This window comes from Hemitrygon akajei, chromosome 5, assembly GCF_048418815.1.
Source record: "Hemitrygon akajei chromosome 5, sHemAka1.3, whole genome shotgun sequence".
In the NCBI taxonomy this organism is placed as follows: Eukaryota; Metazoa; Chordata; class Chondrichthyes; order Myliobatiformes; family Dasyatidae; genus Hemitrygon; species Hemitrygon akajei.
Window position 1 is genome coordinate 82,926,191 of NC_133128.1, and position 27,824 is coordinate 82,954,014.

The window sequence follows — 27,824 nt, forward strand, 5'->3', positions numbered from 1 at the left end:
ATACCAAAAATAACCAATTTTGAGCAGCTAAGTTAATGCAGAGACACTCTTAATCAGCTGGCATGCGCAACATAGTATAGAAATGGCTATGAGTGCGATGGACCAGTGAATGACAGTTGCCCACCACCTCTCTAGGGACCCAAACGGCCACCAATTGTCCCATGAGGTGTTGTGCTGGAGGAGCTGGTCCCTTGATTTTTGAATTTTAGCCACCGAGTCCCGAATGTGAGCGGCCAAGTGAGTGATGTTGCTGGACTCATCAGGGATAAAGGTACAGCATTCCTTACCAACCACTGCACACATTCCACCATCAGCAGCGAGTAGGTAGTCCAGTGCCATTCGGTTCTGCAGGGCGACCATCCTGACAGCTGTCATTTCTGCCGCCGTTCGGGTGAGGGCATCCTCCGTGTGTTGCAGTGCCACTGCCGTCTCGTTGGCCAGAGTCTCGAGCACACTGGCCATCTGGATCACCTCCTGGGACAGCCAGGCCGTACCATAACTGGGAAAGGCTATCATCCAGAACCTCTCTGCTTCTGTAATGGCCCTCTTGTCCCGGTGGCCGCTGTACACCGGATGTTTCCCAAGGTCATTCAGGGGGTGGATGAAGGGGCACCACATATGCTGGAAAGCAGCAGCCGTACCAGCTTGTGGGGAGCCACAGGTAGGCGCGGTGGCCGCAGATCCAGTGGGTCCCGTTTAGAGTCCAGGGAGCTCCCAGCTTAGCGGCATCGTCGGCAGTGGTCACTGGGGCACCTGGGTACCAGTTTTGCTCACGGTTGCTGTGACCAACGGAAAAGTTAGAAGTGTGCGTATTGCGGAGTCTGCACCAGCATTTGTTAGGTATACTCAGTGGCTGTGGAATAACTCTGAGGGTGGGGACTCGGGTGGAGGTCAAATTGTAGGGAGGGAAATGCCAGTTCCTGAAGCACCAACCCCATTGGGGGTCAAGGGAAGAGATGTTGTGTAGTGGGGAGGAGAGTGGTGGGGGACTGCCAGCAGGCCCCCCCCCCCCCAAACAGATCTACCAAAACCAGCAGGAGCAAACAGTCTGTGTAAACAGTTCATCTCAATGTCATCCAGCGGGATTGGCGTGAGTGGCAGCGCATCATCAGCGTGTGCTGGGGCCCGCAAGCAGATCCAGCAGTCCGATCTGTTGGTGTTGCTGGCAAACTCATAAGCGACCCTGAGGAAGGTGTTGGCAGCTGTCACGGAGCCGAGCATCGCAACGACCAGGAGGGATGACTGGAGTCGCACCATTGTCCTGTAGAGGGAGACGGGGGTGGGGGTAGGTGTAGGAGGAAACTCATTCCCGTCTGGTTAAATGCCGGGTATGTATACAGGACAAATCAGATTTGCCTGGAATGGCAACCCAGCGGATGTCCCCTGGACCGCGCGCGACAATTTCTCCCTTTCTGGGGAGGCTCTGCGGCTGTCGGATCCATACTCTGCCCGAGTCCTCGGCCTCGGGGGGTTCGGTGGATTCCCAGCAAAGTGTGAGCCCTGATCGGATTGTACCTCCCATGGGACCCCATAGAGAGAGGAGAGGTGCTGTAATCCTCTGATGGTGCCGTTCTGGTCGGCCCTCTCACAGGGCACCGCCACCAGGACACCTGAGTATGTGTCCACCATCGTGAGGACATACTGCTTCTTATTCTGTCGCAGGAGCGGTCCAATATAGTCAATTTGCCATACCTGACCCGCTCCCGTGCCGCGACGAATGTGGCCCGGCGGCCCTATCGGCCAGTCCTGTGGCTTGACTTGCTGGCAGATGGGGCAGTTATCTACAGATGTTTTACATTGATCGAGTGTCAAGTCAACACCGAATTGTTCAGCCCAGCGCCGCGTGCCATCGGCCCCTAAGTGGCCACTTTTGCGGTGTGCCCACGCAGCTAGTGCACTGGGGTCTGTGTCAGGGGTGGAAGTGGTGGCAGATGATATTTGGGCAGCCTGGTCCACAGCAGCGTTAAACGTTGCCTCTTCATTATCTTTCCGGGTATGGGTATCTACATGGTGGATAGAAATTTTTTCTGTGGGTAGCCTGGTCCCAAATGAAATGCCAGTGGTGCTGTCCCCAGAGGGGACGTCCGTGTATTTCCCACCCCATGTCTTGCCACCGGGCCATCCACACTGCAATGCCCTTAGCTACTGCCCAGGAGTCAGTATAGGTGTGGACTGGTCCGGTAGTGTTTTGGAGGGTGAGGGCTACTGCTGCCAGCTCGGCAAGTTGACTGGAACCCCTCTCTCCCTCGGTGGTTAAAATTCTACCCGTGGTGGGATAAAGTGCTGCCGCTTTCCAAAATTGTTTACCCCCTTTCCAGCGGCTGGAGCCGTCTGTGAACCAGGCACGCAGTTTGCTGCTGGGGTCGAGGGAAGCGAAGGGTTGACCCCAACATACTGGGGAGGGTTGTACCTCGGGGATGTCCGGGGCAGGGTCCTGGGACTGGGGGAAAGCCATGACTTGTTCATGGAGGCGGCTGACCCCTTCAGGACCGGGCTCAGCCTGGTCTGCAATGTACCACTTCCACTTGACAATGGAGGACCACGGCCCTCCTTGTGGTAGAATCGGGGGACTTGACCCATCGCATTATGGGGAGATGGGGGCGAAGGACGACAGGGTTGGTGCCGGTTTGGTGTTCTGTGGCGAGGAGCGCCAGGTAGCAGGCTAGCAGCTGGCGCTCGAAGGGGCTGTAGCACACTGCCGCTTCAGGTAGGGACTTAGTCCAGAAACCGAGGGGGACTCTGCGCCCGTGGGTCTTCTGCCAGAGGCTCCACTCGGCGACCGTCTCGCTCGCTGAGACCTGTAACTCAAAAGGCAGACCCGCCTGGTGGGAAGAAAGTGGCATGGCTTGTTCCACCGCTAGTTTCGCCGTATCAAAGGCAGCCTGTTCCGCTGGCCCCCAGAGAAATGTGGATTTTTTCCTGGAGATCCTATAGAGCGGCCAGAGAAGCATGGTCAAGTGGGGTATATGCTGCCGCCAATAGCCCAGGAGCCCCACGAATCTCTGTGTGTCAGTTTTATTCGAGGGGACGGCAAAATTTAAAATTTTTGGCGGCATCGGGCATGCTTCTGTGCCCGGAGTTCCATTGTACTCCAAGGAAAATGACACCCTGGCTGGGGCCCTCTATTTTTTCCATGTTAATGGCCCAGCCCCGTCCCCTGATGGATTCGATTAGCATGTGAAGGGCCTTTGACACAATGGTCTCAGAAGGGCCTTGGAGAAGGATATCGTCTATATAATGGGCAATCGAAATCTCCGGTGGGAATTGGATGTTGTGTAAATCGTGGGAGACAAGGCCATGGCAGATTGTGGGGCTATGAATATAGCCTTGGGGCAGGCGATTAAATGTGTATTGTCTGCTATGAAGTAAAGGCAAACTGGTCTTGGCTATCTGAGTGCAGGGGAATCGACAAAAATGCATTCGCTAAATCGACAACAGCATACCAGGGTTTATGGGGACGGCCTGCGATGTCTTCAATAAGGGTGACAATGTCAGGTACAGCGGTGGCGAGGGGGGGTGCAGCCTTGTTCAGTTGCCTATAATCAACGGTCATCCGCCAGGAGCCGTTCCTCTTATGGACGGGCCAAATGGGGCTATTGAAAGGCGAGGCAGCAGTTCTAATAATTCCCTCCCGTAACAGGGCTTGAATGGAGTCTGCGATTTCTTGGCCCCCCCCCCCCCCCCCGGCAATCTGTACTGACTGTTACAGATGATCTTGGAGGGAGGGGGAATAACAATTGGCTCCCACTTAGCTGCCCCGACGACAATAGTGGCTTGCGCGATGCCGAAGGTGAATTTGCCCCTGTTTGTTTCAAGTGATTGTCCCTTTAAAACATTGATCCCGAGGATACATTCCGGGGAGGAGGCAATAAGGACTTGTACACGTCTGGGGGAATGGTTGCCTATGGCTAGGCGAAGGGTGACTTCCCTAGCTGGTAACAGGGAGCCCCCCAATCCCTCTATCTGCATGTCCGTACCCCTCCACAAGGCAGGATTGCCTGGGATAATCGTGTGCTGGGTGCCTGTGTCGACAAGCGCCATCCACCTCTGTGTGTTTCCCTTTCCCCAATGTACTGTGATGGGTATATGTGGCCTCAGGTCCCCCAGGCGGGAAAGGGCGAGAGAGCAAATGCACCGGGGGCCCTGGCCTTCATCCTATGGGAGGGGGGAAGAGGGCTGCCATGCCGGGGGTGAGGCACTTTGCTGGTGGAGGTGGGACATTTCCTGCCTGACGAGCTGCCTGAGTTCTGCTTCGAGGGCCTCCGAGACAGTTTCGGGCAGGGAAGGTGCGGAGGGTGGCTCGGTGTGGGTCTTTTTGTAAGTAGTCTTCCCCCTGCAATGCTCCTTCCACAGGGCATATAGTTTGGGGGTGGGGATGCCATCTATCTGGTTACGATCCACCCCTGCACGCAGCAGGTCCGTGTACAGCTGCCTGCGTGTATATCTGAGAGGGATAGTGTCTAGGGCCCTTGTCTCGGTCTTGCGGACCTGCGTAGGTGCCCCCCTCTGCATATATTCTAATCCCTCTAGGAGGGTGATGGCATCCCGTACGGTCCTACCGTTGGCTGGTGCCATGAGGGGCAGGATTACCGACTTCAGATCGGGGCGTGCGGTAGTGACCAATTATCCCGCTAGGGCACCGGTCACGCGTGTGTTTTCAAGGAAGTTACAGTCGCAGGCACCTCGATAGATGCCATTGACCAGTGCCCATTCCCTGATAACCCGGGTGCCCTCACTGACCGTACCCCATTGCGGGCGCCCGTGTAGATCCCACTCCAGAAGTGTGGGATAGCGAGCTTGTACCGCGGTCACTACCCGATCCCACAGGGTTGTGCCGTCGCAGATTTCTGCTTGTGGCGCCCGCAGTGCATTGTTTATGCTCTGCTGGTCAGAGAGGCTTTCCAGGGCACTTGCCTCCTGATGGGAGAGGCTGAGGTTGGGCCCCCCTTCGTCCCACAGCCGGAGCAGCCAGGCCGCGAGGTGCTCGCCTGGTCGTTGGCGGTAGCGATCCGCCAACTGGGTCAGCTCCTTGGGGGAGAAGTCCCGGGTCTCCGTGGTCTCGGAGTGACTAGGGGAAGGTCCGACCATCTCCCCCTCGTTCCCTTCCTCCCTGCGGTGAACCTGGGACCGCGTGGTGACGGGTCGGGCATGTTGGAGCTCGGGTGAGAAGGGGGAAGGGTGGTTGTGGGACCTTGGTTCCTCGGGCAGCCCCTCGTCGTCACTATCCAGCCAGATGTCCCCATCCCCCAGCCATATGTCCAGCTTGTCGCCACACTGGACTAAGGCTCGAATCTTTAATGGGTCCGGCTGCCAGCCAGACCGACGGGCTGCCCTGGCCTGCTGAAGTTTTATGAGGCGACAGGCAAGTTCAGTTCCCCTAACTTCAAGGTCATTGGCTCGGGCCTGGGCAGCCTGTGCTGCTTCCTTCAGCGTGCAGCAACGCTGACTGAGGTCTTCAATTTCCCTGTCCTTCTGACCACACAAGTGCTGCAGGTGATCAGTAATTCTAACCTGGCGTCTCAGCAGGGACGCAAACAACCAGAAGGCACCCCTTTGACTCCCCTTGGCTTTGGGGAACCCTGATTCCTTCAGGAGGGAGACCACATGATGGCCCAACTTCTCTCCACGGGGCTCTAACTGCTCAGACCAGTCCACTGGTTTTCCGTGGTCTGCCAGCATGCTGGCCAGACTCTCAAATCCCTCCCTTTCATCAGCCCACCCGGGGATCTTATCCTGGGTGCCTGCACTGGCTTTCTTCCCCTTATTCCAGAACATTATCCCCTGTGCTTGTGTCCAGCCAAAACCAATGAGACCCTGCTCGCAGCGCCAAATGTTGTGATGGAAAATAACTGGTTCTTTGAGTCTCAACAGTAGAGGCCTAGACACACACAGTTTTAATAATAAGGAATTTATTTACAAGGGGAAGTCGGGTCAACACAAGCAACTACAATACACAGGAAGCGGTGTGGGGACAGGGTACGGTTACACAAACAAAGAACAAGGGAAAAGCACTACAACAGCTATCCCCCTTGACCTTGGATAGCTGCGGCTCCCTTACCAGGACAAACAGTAGACCTTCCCAAGCATAAATCAATGCACTTACCTCCAATGTGGTGGTCTGTAAGAGAGGGCTAGCCCAAGGGCAAGTCTCACCTTTTAAAGCATGGGGCTGGGTGAGTTTATCCAATTAAGGTGATAAATAATTTAGGTGTGCATTGATTAGTTGGGAGGGACCAAATGTTGATTGGCATGTGGTGTGTCCTCCGACCAGCCAGGTGGCAGTGCATCTGTCACGTGGCCGGTATCTCTGGATACATCCACTCAAAACAACTCTAGCCCAATCACACTCTACTCATACCTATAACATTCAACCTACTTGTCTTCTATATCTCATCTGTATCTGGTCTTGTGCTGTCCCATCCTCCTTGTATTGTGACCAAAGCAATTCACTGTTCAAGCTGTCATCTAACTCGCGTTTGACGTTGTACTCTTGCCTTTCTACTTGAGGAATAGAATACAAGTAATCCACATGCCTGTTTCACCTACCCAGCTTCCTTCTGGATCTGTTACTCTGCATTTGTATACACTTCCATTTATTACTAGCTTGCCCAGTCTCCCAGATGCTAATATAACTCTTAACTGGTGTAACGACACCTTGTTTTAAATCATTTGTGAGTTGTCTAGTTGGCCATTTTGATTTTATTTTTACCTCTTTGCTCAATGTTGCACTTCACTAAACTATCCATTTTGTAGGGAAGACTTATAAAACTGTTGGACGTAAAACTACTGCACAGTATGACTTTTTTGTTCTTTGTGCATAATATGCTTTGAGCATAGGAGCTGTATGCACGTTCAGGGAACTTGTGCATTGAATATATCAAGCATCATTTTAAGAGTCAATTATTTTTGTACCTGGTCAATGTAATCTTGATAATTTATCATTTGGGATATTCTGTTGTTCAGTGCTATTGTCTTGTGTGTGTGTGTGTGTGTGTGTGTGTGTTATTTTCTATTCTTATATGTAAAGTTCCTTCCATTATTGCAACAGCAACCTCTTGTTAGATAAAGTACATAACCAAAATTGATAAATATTTTAGTTAATATTAAAATGTTGTTTGATCTTCATGATGCTGTTTCACAATCCTTTTATACAGTGCTAACATAACTTAATGTTTTTATATTAATGTCAAGTTATGTTCTATTACTTGTCCAAAGAATTTGCCTTTTTTCTTGTATCCCAACATTTGTATTCCACAACTAAATGCCCTTGGTTTGCTTTCTTGTCAGCAATTAATTTCAAATTTCAAAATGGTGTTTGCTTTGGAGACAGAGAATGTTGGAAACTTCCGGCAGGTCAGGAAGCAACTATGGAGAGAGGAACAGAATTAGTGCTTCAAGTTGAATGCCTTCATCAGATATCTGATCTGATGAAGTTTTGACCTGAAATATCAATAATTAGTAACATAGAGCATTTTTCATACAATGTAGTTTAAAGTGGTTATAATGGGATGAAGTGCAAGTATGAAAATAAAAGACAAAAATATTAGTTTAGAAGCAAAGATAAATAACTTGGTTTTGAACTGGCATTTAAAAATGTCAGCTGAGTGTGCATCCCTTATTGGGTTCCATAGTTTAGGAGTGTAGTTTGAAAAAGCTGACCTGCCAATTATCTTTTGAGGGAGATTGTTTAAATTTAAGAGATCAGCTGAAGATGTGAGAGCTTGAGCAGAATTATAAAAAGAAAGCAATTATGTGATGTACTCTGGTGCAGACCTTTGAGAGCTTTAAAGACAAATGAGAGAGCTTTAAAATCAATTCTAAAAGATCAGGAAGCAAATAAGTAGTAGCTAGGATGGGAGTAATATGCTCACTCTTCCTGGTTTTAGTTAAGAATCTGGCAGTGGCGTTCTGAAGGAGTTGAAATTTGTCAATAGATCACTTTAGAAGGCCAGTAAAAAGTGCATTGCGGTAATCTAGTCTATTCGATAGAAAGGCATGAATTAGTTTTTCAACATCATTATGTGAAAGAAGCAAACATATCTTTGCAATATTTCTTGAGTAGGGAAATGCTGCTCTGGTTACTTTCTTAAAATTCGAACCTCAATCAAGGATATTACCCAGGCTTGTTACTTCTGTTTTTACACGAGTTGTTTCTCTCTCCACAGTTGCTACTTGATCTACTGAGCATTTATGGCAATTTTTATTTTAGATTTTTAGCATATACAATTAAAACTATTTTCAATTCTCACTCCTCTGAAAAGAAGTACAGGGGAAAAGCTATGAATGCAGCATGGGCTGAATGAAGTTGCTACAGTAGCTTCACCTGTATGATGCAGAAAATTGGAAAGTTGGTGTCCTATCTAGCCACCTGTTTATCATATTGTATTCATTGAGAATGAAAAAATCTAATACAATACTGGTAAAACTGGATAACAGAGCATGAATCAAATGGATTCCATTTGTTAATCTCAAATTATGATGATATTTTTAAAAAAGTCAAAGGAAATTCAGGGTTAAAGCAATGGCACAGATTGTACTGTTTTGTGCCCACCAAGTAGATTTGCATTCATGGTCTGTTCTTAGCTGAATTTCATTCACCCTGATGCAGAATGCCATATTGCTTGGCTAATCAATACTGGAATTGAGCAAACTAACAGCAAGGAATCAACTAACATAATGGAGTGATAGAGGTGGTTGAAGAAGTCTGTCTGTGAAACTCTTCCATAAACCTTTTGGATGTTGCTGGTGATCTGCAGTTGTAACTGACAACTTCAGGATTCTGATTACTAGATAAGGTTATTACAGTAGCAGAAGATCTTCAAGAATATAAAACAACATTGGGCATATTGAGTTGTTAAATATCAGCTTTTGCCTAGTTGAATAAGGAATGTGCCGAGTGCTAGAATGACCATTCCTTTCAGTGATCAGTTTTTTCACAATGTTTTGGTTGGATGATCAGGTAGTTTCTTTCAAGCTTTATATTTTGATTTTAGCACTTGGAAACCAGGATGGAATATTTACATGAACTTCATTATAAAATAATGGAGCCAGTGAGTTAAAACATAATTGAATATATGAAATAATTCTACAAAAAAACTTTTTCGCGTGCTTAGATTTTGTGTTCATCAAACTTGATCTAAGCCATGCAGTTTACTATTGGACAAAATGGTGGACAAAATACACCATTTGTAGGCATGTAGAAATCAGATCTGATTTCACACTTCCATCTTAACATTCTAACCCATTAAATTGTCATTCCAGGTGTATGTGAACAACAGTGGAAAGTATAGTGACCTGGGTCATCCTTTTGGTTATCTGAAAGCTAGTACAGCTTTGAATTGTGTTAATCTCTTTGTGATGCCTTACAACTATCCTGTACTGCTTCCACTTTTGGGTAAGTATATTGTTTTGAAAGCATTCTAATGGAGGACCAAGTTTTGAAGTGAACTATAGTGCTCATGCAACCTGATTTCTTTTTCATTCTTGTTAATTTACATTGACTGTGGTCATTGTCTATATATACTATGGGATGCAAATGCAGATGGGTTGCTAAGAAGTCATTAAATTGAAATATCATGAGTTATATTGTTTAAATTAGAATCAATTGATTGCTTCTACTGGAAGTCACTTAATTTACCGATTGCAGATTGAAATCCTGCATAGAAACACTTGAGTATCAATTGAGCTGTGAAAAAATGCCAGCTCATAGCGAGTGTTGATTGTGATGCTTAAGACAAAAAATGAGACATTTTGGGCAATTTGCGTTGTTCACCAATTCTTGGCTGGGAAGTATTTTCATGCAGACAGGTTAACTTGTTTGGAGTCAAAATTGTGCATCTTCTAAGCATATTGTGGAGAATCAATCAGTATTTCTCTGAATATATGCAACACTTTGCAATTGGCCTGTAGGAGAGGAATTGCACATTTTAGTTTTACGGCTTGGTATTAAATATAATTTCCAGCTTCTTTCCATTGCCCGAAGTAAAATATATATATAATATATAAATATATATATTTGCGACACAGTAATATGTTACACCATTCCAATCACTGGATGGTTCATGTGCTATTCATAGACATGGTCTTAGAAGTTAAATTTAATTGAGATAAAATAATAAGTGAAAAAAAATCTTGAATTAAGAAAATATAATAAATATTAAGTAAGAATATAAGTAAAATGCAGCTGTTGTGCATTTAAAATGCCCTGTCAGTGCTGTTTTATTGGTTACTTTAAGTAGTAGAGTAATAGACATCATTGAGAGAAGCCATGGGTGGTACCGGCAGGATCTCACCTCATTAAAGGAGGTTAGAAATGCTGACTCGACAACAGCTGTGTTCTGCTCATATGTAATTGCTACCCACCAAAAAGTTTGAAGGCCAGTTATAAGATTTGTGACAAACAAATAAATTGCCAAGTAATGATGTCTTGGTTTTTCTGGAGAGAATGGATTGAGTCATGATTTTTTGTATTTGATGAAAAGGCTGATAAAGAAATTATATCTATAAGCCCATCTTGTCCATGCCAACCATGAAGTTTATCTACACTAATCCTATTTGTCTACATTAGGCACATCCTTTTGTTGTTTCTGTCCAAACATGTTCTAAACGTTATGGTATCTGGCTCTACCATTCCATCTGGTAGCTTGTTCATCATATTCTCTACCAGTATGGGAATAACTCATCCTCCTGATCTGCTTTAAATTTCTCCACTTTACCTTAAAGCTGTGTCCTCTAGTTCTTAACTCCTCTGTCCCGGGGGAAAAAAGATTTTGACCTATCCTATTCATGCAATTCATTTATGAACCTCTGAAGTCACCTCTCGTCTTCCTACATTCCAGTGAGAATAAACCCAACCTATCCTATATCACTTAACTCCAGCCTTCCAATGCAGGCAACATCCTGCTGAAATATTGTGGATGATGTGGAATGGAAATTGTAGCCATATATAAACTGATTATGATTAAATATTGTCTTGTTCTCCAAGCTTCTCTGGCTCATTTTGTATTAATGGAAGGCAAGGTTGCAGTATAACCCATTTTCATTGTGTAGTAATTGTTGTCCCAGAGATTGATGCTTGAATTAAGCAAACAATGCTCATAAAAATGTTTTTTTAAGTTTATGAGCTCTGAGTTTAACACCGAAATTGATCATTGACCTGTGTGTTTACGAAAATCCCTGTAGTGTTTCAGGGTTCTTTTTTTTTTTGAACAGATGTAAACAAGATCTGCTTTTGCATCTCTTCTTCTGGGCCTTAGTATTGCTATATGTTGCATTTATTTGTTGTTCATGAATCTAATGATGGTATATATGTGTGTGTCTTTACATGTCCAGAGAAATGCAATCAGCACCAACTGGGCCTGACCAATAAGCCTCTCTCTCGACTTCCTCTGACAGTCAGAAAACATGGTTCATTGGTCGACACCAAGGCCCGCCATTGCTGTTGCATTGTTTCATGGGTAGGTAACTTTTGCTGAACTCTGGTATTATATGACATTTTCTCATGCAATTGCTTCCTTCCAATTTATTTGGATTTCATGAGGTTATATTTTATTTGGTATGAATTGTTACTGGACAATAATGAATACTCAGCATTCTGTTAAAACTTTAATCAGATACCACCTTGACAAATTGACTGCACATTATTTGTGATTTCTTAGTCCATGTTGGTTTTTGCAGTATTATCAATAGAAGCATATAAAATAATTAGAAGAACAAGGGTGACATTTAAAATAGTCTTCACTGATGATTCGTTCGATGGATTAATAATGAAAGTTGTTAATTAATAATTAATACTGTGCTTGTTAACATACATTGACTCCTGGTCCAGCATTGCTTTGGTTTTTAAAAAAAGAATTCTCAGTCAATTCAAATAGTTTCATAGCCTTTCCCTTCCCCTTTGAGAACTCTGCATTCTTCAATTCTGTTTCTGTGCACTTAGATCCATTTTGGGTAGCAGGAATTACCTCTGTTTTAGTAGCTCGCCCTTCTCTTTATGATCCATCTCTTTTGACTAAGCATCCCCTTCTATTTCAAGGTAGCATCTTTTTGTCTGAAGACACTTTTTGCCTTGGAACGGGTTACATTAATGTTGCTGTGTGAATCCAAATTCTTGTTGGATTGAGCTGAGGAATAATGTATATAAATATTATACCTTTTAACATGGCAAAATAATCCAAATTGCTCCAAAGATATTAATCACAATTTTAGTTAGATTAGCTTTATTTGATGCTGTTGTAAGAGGTATCTAAACAGATGTTTAGGCTTGGTCAAAAAAGATGGGCCAGAGTCGAGGGGGTCCACACCTCTCATTAAAGGAGGGAATTCTAGACCACGTGACCTTGGTAGCTGAACATGCAGCCACCAGTAAGAGTGTTAGTTTATGAATCGTCATTGTTGGAGTAGTGCAGAGAGCTGAGTCTTAGAATTATTAGAGATGGGGAGCAGCTAGCTTATGGATGTATTGAAAGTAAAAAATCTGAGCTGAAACTCTTGTTGGGCTATTAGCTATTCTTAGCCAACAAGTACAGGTCCATGTTTTCATCATTCTTGCATCTATTCTACATCAAGTGGGAACTTTATTGTACAACGTCCTTCCCTTCCTATTGCTTGTTTCATCTTCCTTGCTAATTCCAAAATAGGACAAAACCACCATCAACAGATCAGAAAGCATTAAGCTCAAATGAAGTCATGGATTTTAATTTGCTGGGTTTTCTAATTAAATATTATAGATATATATTGAATTGACTTTAGCTCTAACTGTGTATATTAAGTGTTGGTTTTGTTATAGAAGGTTGTGCTGTCCTTAACCTTGTTTTGGAGCAGACCATGTAATCTGTGACCACTATAAAGTGTCATTTAAAAATGTTTACTTGATTTTCTTTTGGATTATTGGGGTTTTTCGTCACTGACACAAACTGGAATGAACCTGTTGGAAACATCAAGTAACAGAAATTTTTTTCAAATCAGTTTGTATACCCTGCAACCTGCCTTAGTAAGTCAGCTAGCTTTGCTGTGAACTTTACATTTGTTATGCATGAGCATTTTCTCAGACTTGAGCACTTCACTAACCAAAATCCAATGTTCAGAGTAAATTTATTATCAAAGTACATGTGTCACCTGAGAATCATTTTCTCGCGGGCAATCACAGTAGATACAAGAAACAAAATAGAATCAATGAAAGACTACACCCAACAGGATGAACAACAACCAATGTGCAGAAAAAGGAAGTAGTAATAATAATAAATAAGCATTAAATATTGAAAACATGAGATGAACAGTCCTTGTAGATGAATCCATAGGTTGTGGGAACAGTTCAGTGATGAAGTTGAGTGAAGTTATCCCCTCTTATTCAAGAGCTTGATGGTTGAGTGGTAATAACTGTTCCTGAACCTGGCAGTGTGGGTCCTGAGGCCCCTGTACCACCTTTGTGATGGTAGTAGCAAGGAGAGAACATGGCCTAGATGGTGGGTTTCCTGGGTGGATACCTCTTTCCTGCGACAGCACTCTGTATAGATCAGCTTAATGGTGGGTGGCAGGGTTTTACCCTTGATGGATTGGGCTCTATCTACTACTTTTTCTTAGCTTTTCTGGCATCAGTGTTTCCATACCAGGCCATAATGTGACCAATCAGTATACTCTCCATTGCCTATCTATGACTTACCGAATCTTCGCAAACTTTTTAGGAAGTTGAGATGCTGCCGTGCTTTCTACATAATGACCAAAGTTTGAGGTTTGACTTCAAACAGATAAATTGAGAGAGTTTTCCATCTCTACTTCCTTTCTCTTTACTGGCTAAAGAGCATGGTTTAATGGATAAATTGACAGATAATGAACTCCTGTATTGCTTTCAGGATTAATGGAATTAAATTTTTACGGATGTTGTAAGCTGAATTGTCATTTTGCTTAAATTTGATACACTGGCACTCTGCAGAGCATTTATTTGATACAGTACTCAGTCCAAACCCTGAGGTACATTCCTAGGTATTGGGAAAAATGTATTCATTTGAGCTATGTGTTACTGACCTTGAAGGTCAAAATAGATCCCTGCCTCAGACAGCAGCTATGGCTCAGTGTGCAGAGACCAGCTGTGAGGATCCAGTGTTGAACAGGCCAAGGTAGAATGGTGTGGCCTTTCAAAGTTGAGATGGTAGTTTCAGGGCTGTGCTTGGCCAGCATGGTGAGTGTGGGCTCCTTCTGTTGTCTGGCAGTAGCTGCTGTTTGTGTTGGCCACCCCTTGAATCCTACAGGTAAGTCTAATTTTTTCATCTTCTGGAAGGTGCTGTCTCCCACTTCTGTTTGGTTTCACTGATCTCCCTCCCCAGTGACTGGTGTATGGTAATAAATAAAACAGTGGTCACTTGCTATGGATAATTTTACCATGGTGAAATCTGTGGGGTGGAAGAAACTACAGCCAAACAAGTGAGGGGGGCAGTCTCCATCATGTTCAGTAGGTGGTGATGAGAGAGACTACAGAATCTAGGTATCTGCTCACGTGTGGAGAAAAATCGGTCAGTCCCTAACGATGGCTTGTGCACACCATTGTGGCTGGGGTGCAGTACTGAGCAGCCTCACCACTTGACCTGGCCTATCCAACTGCAGTCTTCTGAGTCAGCTTCTTAGTACTCAGCTGTGGAATGCCAGCAGAGAGCTGAGATTCATGCCAGATTTGACACATCTGTGGGGAAAGTAAGGATTCAGAGTAGTACATAATAACAGGGAGGGTTGAGGTGTACATTGTTCCTGACATACTGGGAGGGTATTTTCACATCCGATTCCCAGTGGAGCAGTGTTGGAGATAACACATTCTCTCTTGTACTGCTGTGCCCCCTTCTAATGTTGACTCTGTTTGTGTTCTTGATTCTGAGAACACATCTGAAGTACTAAGCGATCTGTTTTCTGTCTCCCTGTATATGGGGCTTTGTTTTTAAAAAAAATCTTTTAATAGTTTTACTTTATGAGGGCACTTCTCACTATACACAAAATGATTCTAATGTTTTTCTTGTTTGATAGTGACTAGACTCAGGGTAAAAATGCCTAAAGGCAAGGGTTTCCAACCTGGGGTCCACAAACCCCTCAGTTAATGGTAAGGCTCAAAGACATTAAAAAAAATTGCGAACCCCTGCTGTAAGGTGTTTGGCCTTGTCAGATTGCAGGTAGAGCGGGAAAGTTGGGCATGTTGAGGATTTGTGCTTTATAGGGTATATTGAACTTGTAAGTTGTTAGCTGGAATAAAATAAACCCATAATTTTTACATTGCTACTGCTGCTGAGGTTTGCCAAATTGGATTGGCAATAATAAAAGATATGTGCAGCTTTGACTGTTTAATACAGCAAGTTATTAAACAAGCAGGCCAGATGACTCAAATGGCAGGTTTTGTCTGCACAGTCAGAACCAGAGAGCAGTATAAATGTGTTTGTGTATCTGATGCTGTTTTATAGAAGTGACTTAATTATGCTGGTCTTTATACATGTGATCTTTATACATGTTTTTTGATTCTAATTCATTCCAAATTCCAGAAATGTGGACGTTGCTTCAACTTGTTTTATTTTAGTGTTACTTCATTATTATTGTTAATGGCCTTCAAGTATAGATTCCATATTTAGTGCTGGATATCTTAGTTTTAATGGTACCATATGAGACTGAAAATGTTATTTCTCTAATTGATGACTTGATGAAGGTTCTGAACTGCAAGCTGAAGTCCGAATGTTATTACTGCCTTAAAAATAGTTTTTAAATAAATTTGGGATCTCAATGGTGTTGCCAAATTTTTCTAACAGACAAAACTATTTCACTTTAATATTTTGACCTTGCATTTTTGGTCATTTTAGTGCATTGTGGGAGATGTTCATGAAGCAGAATAATGTGAGTTCTTGAGCATTTCAGGACTCTTCCACATCAGTTGTAGTTTGGCCAAGTACAAAATAAATTTCTTTCTGCTTTGGCATAATGAAATGGCTACAATAACTTTGGAACAGTGGCCATGCATCTGGTGCCAGCCATTTCGTCGAACCTACTTTTATTCTCATGCATAGTTAGGTTTACTTTGAGGAGTCAAAAGTTCTGCTGCCATGGTGAGGAAAAACTGGATTCTGTACAATATACATGGAACATGAGCAATTATGTAGGTTGCCAGGAATCTGATTGAAATTAGCAGCAATGCACAAGTGAATGAATAGAGTTGGAATGTTGAATGTGTTGCTTTGGGGGACTGGATAGAGACCACCCAAACATGATTGGTAGGTAGCCTTCACAATGAGGGAAAGAAAGCATTCATTCAACACTCGCTTTATATTTGAATCTGAATTTACAGGATAGTTCTTGATCTATAAACATTGTTTTTTTAATTGGAATGTGGATTTGTTTTGTGTGTATTCAAATTTTAATTAAATGAATGAAGTATTTGGGATCCATTGTCATAAATATGCAGAGCTGGGTTGAGCAGTGGCAGATGGAGTTCAACCAAGAAAGGTTTGAAGTGATCCACTTTGGACAGTTGAATTTGAAGGCAGAATACAGGATTAAAGGTAGAATTCTTAGTAATGTGGAGGAACAGAAGGATCTTGGAGTCTATGTCCATATTTCCCTCAAAGTTGCCATGCATGTTGATAGGGATTGTTAACGCATATGGTGTGTTGTTTGACATTAGTCGGGGGGTTGAGTTCAAGAGCCACGAAGTATTGTTGCAACGCTGTAAAACCCTGGTTAGACCACACTTGGAATATTGTTCAGTTCTGTTCACCTCATTGTAGGAAGGATATAGAAGGTTTAGAAAGGCTGCAGAGGAGATTTACCAGGATGCTGTTTGGATTAGAGAGCATGTCTCACAAGGACAGGTTGAGTGAGCTAGAGCTTTTCTCTTTGGATTAGAGGATGAAAGGTGACTTGATTGAGGTGTACAAGATGATATGAGGCATTGGTCGAGTGGTTAGCCAGATATATTTTACCAGGGCAGAAGTGGCTAATAAATATGAGGAGACATTATTTTAAGGTGATTGGAGGAATATATAGGGGAAATGTCGGAGGTAAGTTTTTTTTATATACAAGCAGAATGTGTGGAGTGCCCTCCCAGTGGTGGTGGTACTGGCAGATACATTAGGGGCATTTAAGAAATTTTTTACATAGCATGGATGATATAAAGTGGAGGGCTATGTAGGAGGGAAGGGTTTGATTGATTTACAGAGTAGGTTCAAAGGGCAGTACAGATTTGTGGGCCCAAGCGACTGTACTGAGTCTTTAACCCATCTTGTGACTGCAAGCTGCTCTAGAGTTCAAACTTTTAATGTTGTTAGATAAATTGATGCAGGTTTAATTTTATTCCCTCTTGCTGTACTTCAAGTATAAACCAAGATCTTGAAGAGGGCCAGCTTTGTAATGGCAAAGGCACAGTTATTTACAGTGTATTTAAAATAAAATGGCCTGGGAAAAACCACATGGGATGCATCGACTGCAACAGAGATGACACATTAAATATATTTTTGCATGAAAACCCAGGTCAACTGGTGTACAAAAGAGAATTGCTCCTTGCACTTAAATAATAACTCATTGTTATTTAATTTTTGTTTTGCAGATGATTTGTTTAAAGTGCATAAAATGAAGCCAGTTATGAAATGGCGACAGGCATTTGAAAATTATTTGAAGACAATGCCTCCTTATTATATTGGGGTATGTTTAATTTGATCTTTTTTCTTCATTTGTAAATCTGATTTGCAATTACATGTGTAGGTTCATTGTGGGCGGGATAGCGTTTTAGCTATAGCTGATGGTTAAGACAAAGTTTTAAAGACACATTTTGTTAATTGAGAAATGTTATGTGGTGGTGAAAAGAAGGGTTAGGAAAGGGAAAAACATAACACTGGACAAGGTCAATGAATATTGGTGCACTGAGCAATAGCTCCATCTTGCATTGTAGTTGTGTGAATATGTAGCGAATAGAATGGCCATTTGAAAATTTAGTATGATGTTGCTGACTTTCATTCTAACTCTTTGTCATGGCGTTAAACTTTAATTTGCAAATCCTGACCAACTCCACAATTATAATCATAATTAAAGAAATGATTGAGTTGTCAGCACTGTGTCTGAAGGCAGAGCCACACTATGCAGTTCATCTCTAACCCACTTCTGATGTTTGTTCAGAAATATATTTGAAAATTTTTGAGGTGTTGGTGCAAGCATACTTATGCCCTTTCCAGTTAATGTATCCATCAGGCTGTCTTGTGCAAATTGCTGTTGAAAGCTTTCAAAGAAAACATCTACAAATATTCAGTAAAAGGTAGAATTATACATTGCTTTAGAATCCAGATCGTTGCATCCATATGTTACTGCATTATTTGTTTGATTATGGTTTTGATGTAAATTTGTCCAGGGAATTTAAATTATTTTCACAGTGCGGCACGTCTCATGCACTAGATTTTATCTAGTTTTCTTTGGTGAGATGCAGAGTACAGTGTCTCTTGCATAAATAGCTGAATTGGCATCTTGTACTTTTAATGAATTAAAAGCAATTTCAAAGAAGCATTAAATACAACTAATTATGGACACCTCGAGTCATTCTGCTTGTTAATGAAAAAAATAATGTGCACCTATTCATCTCCGTTTCCCCTTGTTCAGTTCTTAAATACAAACACATTTCTCTAATGCAGCGCCTATAAAAAGTATTCATTCCACCCCCCCCCCCAGAAATTTTCATGTTTTATTGTTTTATGACATTGAATTACAGTGGATTTAATTTGGCTGTTTTGACATTGATCAACAGAAAGACTTTTGTGTCAAGAAGAAAACAGATCTCTTTAAAAAGTGATCTAAATTAATTACAAATATAAAATACAAAATGATTGATTGCATAATTATTCACCCCCTTTAATATGATACACCAAATCATCACTGGTGCAGCCAGTTGGTTTTAAAAATCGCGTAGTTAAATAGAGATCGTTGTGTGCAGTCAGTGTTTCAACCGATTGTAGTAAAAATACACCTGTATCTGGAAGGTCCAACTGCTGGTGAGTCAGTATCCTGGTAAAATCTACACCATGAAGACAAAAGAACAGTCCAAGCAACTCCACAAAAAGGTTATTGAAAAGCACAGGAGATGGATACAGGAAACTTTCCAAGTCACTGATGGAGTGCAGTTAAGTCTATCATCAAAAAATGGAAAGAATATGGCACAGCTGTAAATCTGCCCTGAGCAGGCCTTCCTCAAAAACTGAGTGACTGTGCAAGAAAGGGACTAGTGAAGGAGGCCACCGGGAGATCTATGACAACTCTGGAGGAGTTACAATCTTCCTTGGCTGAGATGGGAGAGACTGCGCGTATGTTGCCTGGGTGCTTCACCAGTTGCAATGTTATGGGAGAGAGAAAGATACTGTTGGTGGGAAGGAAAAAACTCATTAAAATCTTGGCTAGAGTTTGCCAGAAGGCATGTGGGAGACTCTGAAGTTAGCTGAAAGTAGGTTCTATGGACTGATGAAAGCAAACTTGAGCTTTTTAGCCATCAGATTAAATGCTATGTTTGGCATAAGCCGAACACTACACATCATCAAAAACACACCATTCCTACTGTGAAGCATGTTGGTGGCTGCATCATGCTATGGGGATGCTTCACTACAGCAGGCTCTGGAAGCCTTGCCAAGGTAGAGGGTAAAGTGAATACAGCAAATACAAGGAAATCTTGGAGGAAAATGTGATGCAGTCTCTAAGAGAACTGCGACCTGAGAGAAGATTTGTTTTGCAACAAGATGATGACCCCAAGCATAAAGCTAAAGGTACACGGGAATGGCTTAAAAACAACAAAGTGAATTCCTGGAGTGGCCAAGTCAGAGTCCAGACTTTGATCCAATTGAGAATTTGTGGCTGGACTTGAAAAGGACTGTTCAGTCACAACCCCTATGCAATCGGACAGAGCTTGAGCAGTTTTGTACAGAAGAATGGGGATAAATTGCAGTGCCCAGTGTGCAAAGCTGATGGAGACCTATCCGCACAAACTCATGGCTGTAATTGCTGCTAAAGGTGCATTCACTAAATACTGACTTGAAGGGGGTGAATACTTATGCAATCAATTGTTTTATGTTTGTCATTCATTTAGATCACTCTGTCAAGATTTGTTTTCACTTTGACAGTTTTTTTTAATTGATTTTTTTAATGCATTTTCTACAACACTACAAATAAAAAAAACCCAAACCAAAATAGAAAATTAATACAGTGCAAAATAAACATACAATAATAATATAATACAAAAAAGATAATTGAGAATGCACCCAAATTGAAGTCATGTAAAGTTAGTATCCTCCCCAAGCCCCACAACAAAAAAAAACTCCAGACCAACCACGACAAAATGTAGAGAATATAAATCAGGACATTCAAACCCCCAAAACTGTAAATACACTTGAAAACAGAAGATAATAATGCCTACTACCAAAAAAAGAAGAGCTGAAAGTAAGGGACTGAAAAAAAAACTTAAGAGGAAAGTTATGAAAGTACTCAATAAAAGGTCCCCAGACCTTATGAAACTTTATATCCGAATTAAGAATTGAATAATGGATTTTTTCAAGGTCTAAACAGAACATAATATCATTAAGCCATTGAGCATGCATGGGCGGGGCAACATCTCTCCATCTAAGGAGACGTCTAGCCAGGAGAGAAACAAAAGATAATATTCGACACTTAGTCGAACTCAAACGTATATCTGTCTCACCCAAAAAACCAAACAGAGCAATTAAAGGGTTAGGTTCTAAGTGCTGATTCAGAATACAGGATAAAGTTATAAAAACATCTTTCCAAAATTTCTCTAAGCTAGGACAGGACCAGTACATATGAATAAGAGAAGCCTCGCCCCTTTTGCATTTACCACAAAGAGGACTAATATTAGGGTAAAATCGAGATAATTTAGATTTGGACATATGGGCTCTATGAACAATCTTAAACTGTAAAAGGCAATGGCGAGCACAAAGAGAGGTTGAATTAACTGATTTGAGAATCTAGTCCCAAATCTCATCAGATAAAGAGATATTTAAATCATGCTCCCAAGCCATTCTAATTTTATCCACAAGGGCATGCCGTAAGAATGCTAATTTATCACGAATAAATGATATTAAACCTTTACCCAGTGGATTAATAGAAATAAATAAATCCATAACATTTTTCTCGGGCATTTCAGGGAAGTTAGGAATTAAAGGATTGATAAAGTGTCTAATTTGGAGATATCTAAAAAAAAATGGGCATTAGGCAGATTGAATTTAGCAGAAAGCTGTTGAAAGGATGCCAAGCGATTACCGATAAAAAGATCTTCAAAATGTGTAATGCCCTTCCTATACCAATAATAGAATGTTGAGTCATACATAGTAGGTAAAAAAAGATGATTATGTAAGATAGGACTAGAAAGGGAAAAACCATAAAAACCATAAAATTTCCTAAACTGGGCCCATATTCGCGAAGTGTGTCTGACAAGAGGATTAACAATTAGTCTAGACAAACTACTAGGGAGTGCAGAGCCAAGAAGTGCAGAAATAGATAAATCTTTAGTGGAATTCAACTCCATTGCCACCAAATTAAGGCACTCGGATTGACTATGGAAAAAAAGACCAAAAGGTAGTACAACATATGTTGCTGCCCAGTAATATAAACGAAAGTTAGGTAAGGCCATGCCACCCTCTTTTTTAGATTTTTGAAGATAAACTTTATTAATTCTAGAACGCTTATTCTTCCACAGATATGTCAAAATAATAGAGTCTAAGGAATCAAAAAAGGTTTTAGGAATAAAAATTGGGATAGATTGAAATAAATATAAAAATTTAGGGAGAGCATACATTTTAACAACATTAATACGACCTACCAAGGACATAGATAGAGGTGACCATAGTGACAGACTCTGTTTTGTAGTATATAAAAGATTGGCAAAATTTTCACGAAAAAGATCTTTAAACTTCCTTGTAACTGTAATCCCAAGGTAAGTAAATTGATTATGAACTACTTTAAAGGGGAGGTCACGAAATGCTAATACTTGTGCTTCTTTGTTAATTGGGAAAAGTTCACTCTTATGTAAATTAAGTTTATAGCCAGAAAACTGGCTAAATTGATCAAGAAGTGAAAACATTGGAGGTAAGGATGTGGATGGATTTGAAAGAAAAAGTAATAGATCATCAGCATAAAGAGAAACTTTATGCTCAACACCCCCCCCCCCCCCCCCTCCAAATCCCAGTCAGTTCAGGACAGCTTCGGAATGCTATCGCCAGAGGTTCTATAGCCAAATCAAAAAGAAAGGGACTTGAAGGGCATCCTTGACGGGTGCCACGTTTGAGCTTAAATAGCTGGGATTGCTGAAAATTAGTCAAAACAGAGGTGGTAGGATACAGATACAGCAATTTGATCCGAGAGATAAAACTTGACCAAAGTCAAATTTTTCTAAAACTGCAAAGAGGTAGTTCCACTGTTTCTGATCAAATGCTTTCTCCGCATCGAGAGAAATAACGCATTCAGGAATCCCAGTTGAAGGTGAATATAAAATGTTAAATAAATGCTGAATGTTAAAAAAAGGAAGACGGTTTTTAATAAAACCAGTTTGATCATCAGAAATAATAGAGGGAATAACAGTTTCTAATCTATGAGCCAAAACTTTGGCCAAGATTTTAACATCAACATTAAGCAAAAAAATCGGCCTGTACGAGGAGCACTCTGTTGGGTCTTTACCCTTTTTTAATAAAAGAATAATACATGCCTCATTAAAAGAGGGTGGCAATTTACCATAATTAAACGAGTCAGATAGTACTGAGTGTAACTGAGGAGAAAGGAGTGAAGAGAATGATTTATAAAATTCTACGGGGAACCCATCAGGTCCAGGAGATTTTCCTGAAGACAATGCAGAAATTGCAAAAGATATTTCTTCTGATGATATAGGCTCATTAAGTTTTGCTTTAAAATCAGATGAAAGCGAAGGAATGTTCAGATTATTTAAGAAAAGATCAACAGAAATATTCTCATTCAGAGATTCAGAGGAATAAAGCCCAGAGTAAAAATTTTTAGATGCGTCGTTGATTTCTAAGTGATCCGATGTAAAATCTCAATTCTCCTTCCGGATCTTTGTAATATGTTGTTTAGCTTTAGAACGCCTCAGCTGATTAACTAGAAATTTACCGGATTTGTCACCATGAATATAAAAGTGACTCTTACTTTCAAGAAGTTGGCATTCAACAGGTTGAGTAGGCAGAAGATCAAATTTAGTTTGAAGTTCTACACGCTTCTTGTATAATTCAGGATTATTAGTTTGAGCATACAATTGATCTAATTCTTTAATCTGATTAATTAGGTCTAATTGATCTATATGGGACTTTCTATTAAGATTTGCTGTATATGAGATTATTTGACCCCTCAAGTATGCTTTCATGGCATCCCAGGCAATCTGGGATGACACTTCAGATGATGTATTAGTGTTAAAATAAAAAGTTATCCGATCCTTAATAAATTTTAGAAAATCATCATCTGATAATAAAGTCGAGTTAAAACACCAGTGTTTATTCCTCTGAGGAAGACCAGGAAAGTTTAAAGACAAAGTAATTGGGGCATGATCAGAAATCAGTATACTCTGATAATCACAAGAATGGACAAATGAAATAAGTTGATTATCAAGTGTAACGTTCTCGCTCGGGTGTGACCTAACGCCGAGGTAAACGTCGAGATAAACCAGAATCAATGCAAACGAGGCCGCAGTAAGATTAACCATTTACTGTTCACTCTTCACATTAACATATGGTGAAAACTGTTGAAAAACAATACAAGATTGGTACAGTGTTTGTTTCCTTCTAAATATCACATTTACATTGTGAATACTTGCAAAGGTAAAACTACAATAACTACATTACATTAAAGTGCAGCATACAGTCAGAATCTAGCTGCTCCATTGACTGCTTCAGATACACTTCAATACAAACTATCCCAACTCTTTAACTGACGAAAACATAAACCTTACCGACCATCGTTACTTTTAACAGAATCGGCATTAACATTTTAACTCAACATATCGATTATCTAATGACTTACAGCGTTGCTTTCACTGTGTCTTTGGTGCATAGAGAAAACCTAGCCGGAGTTATGGTGGCACATGTGAGTGACCCCCACCCTTGCGTGAATCTCAAACCGGTAATTTCCCACAAGACGCGGCGAACCTGGATGTGACGTCATCGCAGCCGCGATGTATTACAGACAAATAAATGATTTAAACAACCCTAACTTTGACTAAAAAAATGCTAACAAATTACTAAGCGAAAATATTATAAACTAAATAACTGCCATAAAGGCAGCACATCAAGTAAAAAAATAGTCAATTCTAGTAAAGGTATGATGAACGTGAAAAAAAAGAATAATCTCTCTCAGTAGGATGAAGGAAACGCCATATATCAGAGATACCATAATTAGAAAGAAAAGAGTGAATAGCTAAGGCAGATTTAGTAGGTGATCTAGTAACAGAGGACGATCGATCCAAATTAGGATCTAACCAACAATTAAAGTCGCCACCCAGTATATGAGAATATGAGTTTAAATCTGGTAGTGAGGAGAAAAAAACGTTCAAAAAAAATTAACATCATCAAAATTGGGAGCATACAGGTTTGCTAGTACAACTTCAGTATTATATAATTTACCGGAAATGATAATAAAACGGCCATTTGTATCAGATATCTTATTATGGAGTTCAAAAGGAATATTTGAATTAATAAGGATGGAAACCCCCCCCCCCCTTAGCTTTGGCGGCAAAGGATGAATGAAAATGTTGACCCACCCACTTTGACAAAAGCCGAGAATTATTAAAACTACGAATATGAGTTTCTTGAAGGAAAGCAATGTCAGCTTTGAGTTGTTTAATATGAGAGAAGACCTTCCTCCTTTTAACAGGATGATTCAATCCCTTTACATTCCAGCTCACAAATTTAAGTGTATAAACTATTATCAATTGTTAGTGCATAGAAGGTAGTAGGCATATAAAAAATCAAACAGTACAATAACAGTCTGGGAGCAAAAATGTAAACATAAATCAGTAGAATCAGGACACAGACATGTCCTGAGTAACAAGGGAAAACAAAAAAAGCAGTGAGTAGTGTTGGAACTGGAGAACCCACCCCACCCTTGCAACCCAAAACTAGATGGCTACCCAAAAAAGCAGCTAGCTCTACAAAGAATGTTAACCCAAAAATGACTTCCAGTTCTGTATCGTTGACAAAGGTTCCGTATATATAATATAGCAAATAATAGCTAATTTATGCACTAGAGAGCAAAATTACAAATAGGAACAACTTCATCAGAAAAGGTATAAAACTTAATACAAAAAAAATCAGAAAAAAAACTAACCTACCCGCGAGAAACTATGAAAAATTGAAAGAAAAAAAATAAAAAAGGGAGAAGGGGAAAAGGGGGGAAATTATAAATTTAAAGAGAGTACTTATCAGCCGTTTACAAAAAAAAAAGCAAATCTTATACTATAAATCAACCAACAGGGAGGCCTTCAATAAAAAACTCCAAGCCTCCAAAACAAATTAAGATCAATTGTAGTTCTCTATAGATAAAGTTATTCAGAAGTAAATGAAATTACACAGGTAAAATCTAAAAGTCCGCAGGGAAACATTAAATTTAAATCATCTATTTAGGAAAAACGCACCAAGTCCAGGGAGAGATTAACTAGAGCCCTTAGAATCTCAATAGTTAATGTCTGAATTATTCAAGTAGAGTCTGAGTTCGGGAAAAAAGAACTTTACTTCAAAAAGTACTTATCAGCCATTTTAGAAAGTCAGACTGGGTTCGAAGAAGCCAAGATGGCTGGAAGATTTCCAACAAACAACTCAGCCTCCTTCACTGATTTAAACCACTTATATTCTCCAATAGTAAGCATAATTCGAAGATCGGCTGGATTACGAAGAGAAGGCCTGAATCCACGATCAAAAAGCACTTTCATTACGCCTTTAAACTCAGCACGCATCTTCAGAACCTGGGGGGCATAATCTTCCACAAAACGAATATTTGTGTTTTGAAAAGCAAAAGTACCTCTGTGGCGTGCCTCCATAATCAAACAGTTTTTCACCTGGTATCGATGAAAGCATAAAATAATTGGCCGTGGACGGGAACCCAAAATTGCGCAAGGAACATAAATCCTGTGAGCCCTTTCTAGCTCAGGTGGAGTCGGAAGAAATTCTTTCCCGAAAATCTGAGAAAAGAAGAGAAAAATTCAACGCAAGAGCCCTTTTCGGTGGCCTCTGGCAAACCGAGAATTCGCAGATTGCAGTGTCTGCTCTGATTTTTGAGATCCACCATTTTGGAAGTAAGTTTACTGTTCTTCTCCGCTAGGTTGGAGCAGAAAGTTTTGAGATGTTGAACACGGCGTTCTAAATCTTCAGAGGTTAGGTCGATGCGAGATAAATGTTCAGCATGGTCATCCACTCTGGCATTAATCTGATCCAATTTTGATTCCAGTTGATTGATAGAAGCTCTAAATTCAGTCTTGATATCCGTTAAAGTATCTTGTCGATGTTGTTCCAAAATAGCGAGAATCTCAGTCGACAGAGCCGTGGAAGTTTCTTTTTTCCTGATTTTAGTACCTTTTGTAGCTATAATGAGATAGATGTATTCGCAGGCAGATAAAAGAAAACAAATAAAATAACAAACTAAGGTTTAAAAAGGGAGACACATAGTGCAAAGATAAGGAAGTATAACAGAGCAAAAGTTTGAAGCGACTAAACAATCGCCATCTTACTGGAAGTCGACACAGAGAGTCTTTATGTTGATCAGTGTCAAAAAAGTCCAAATTAAATCCACAGTGATTCAATGTTGTAAAACAATAAAACAAAAACTTGCAAGGGGGTGAATACTTAGCTTGGCACTGTACAGGTTCCCCCACTATCTGAAAGTAGAGCGTTCTTATGAAACCTTTCGTAAGCCGAAATGGTGTATTTAAGAAGGAGGCAAGGAAGCAAAAAGAAAATTATAGACCTGTTAGCTTGACATCGGTGGTTGGGAAGTTGTTGGGAGTCGATTGTCAAGGATGAGGTTACAGAGTACCTGGAGGCATATGACAAGATAGGCAGAACTCAGCATGGTTTCCTTAAAGGAAAAGCCTGCCTGACAAACCTAGTACAGTTTTTTGAGGAAATTACAAGTAGGCTAGACAAGGGAGATGCAGTAGATGTTGTGTATTTGGATTTTCAGAAGGGATTTGACAAGGTGCCGCACATGAGGCTGCTAAACAAGATAAGAGCCCATGGAATTATGGGAAAGTTACATACGTAGATAGAGCGTCGGCTGATTGGCAGGAAACAGAGTGGGAATAAAGGGATCCCATTCTATTGGCTGATGGTTACCAGTGGTGTTCCACAGGGGTCAGTGTTGGGGCAGCTTTTTACGTTGTATATCAACGTATTCCCTCTCTCACTTCATCTTTGCTTGCCCATCACCTCGTATTCCTCCTCCTTCCATAGCCTTCTGTCCTCTCCTATCAAATTCCCCCTTCTCCATTTGTCTCTTTCACCAATTGACTTCCCAGCTCTTTACTTCAGCTGTCGTCCTCTCCCAGTTTCACCTGTCACCTACTACCTTGTATTTTTTCCTCCTCTTCCCCCACCACCTTACTGACCTCATCTTTTTTTCTCCAGTCCTGATGAAGGGTTTCGGCCTGAAACATCTACTGTCTACTCTGTCCCATAGCTGCTTCCTGGCCTGCTGAGTTCCTCCAACATTTTATGTTACTTGGATTTCCAGCATCTGCTGATTTTTCTCCTCGCTGTCATTTTCATTCCTGGCCACTTTTGGCATCTCCAAGCCTGAATGTTTGAAACTGCAGTGAGCAAAACAGTTCTAAA

At 41.3% G+C, this 27,824-nt stretch overlaps 1 protein-coding gene across 2 annotated transcripts in view; it reads left to right on the forward strand.

Annotated features, from left to right (window-relative positions):
* LOC140727922 (integrator complex subunit 6-like) overlaps positions 1-27,824 on the forward strand; it is a 128,615-nt gene that overhangs the window by 74,693 nt on the left and 26,098 nt on the right. Inside the window, exons 9-11 of one of the 2 annotated variants that reach the window (XR_012098966.1) lie at positions 9,262-9,394; positions 11,332-11,456; positions 17,567-17,661. Coding sequence is in view for 1 of the 2 variants with exons in the window: in XM_073045903.1 (XP_072902004.1) it covers positions 9,262-9,394; positions 17,567-17,661 (228 nt within the window). In the remaining variant the exon portion in view is untranslated. The remainder of the gene's footprint in view (positions 1-9,261; positions 9,395-11,331; positions 11,457-17,566; positions 17,662-27,824) is intronic. The other variant, XM_073045903.1, reaches the window with a different exon arrangement.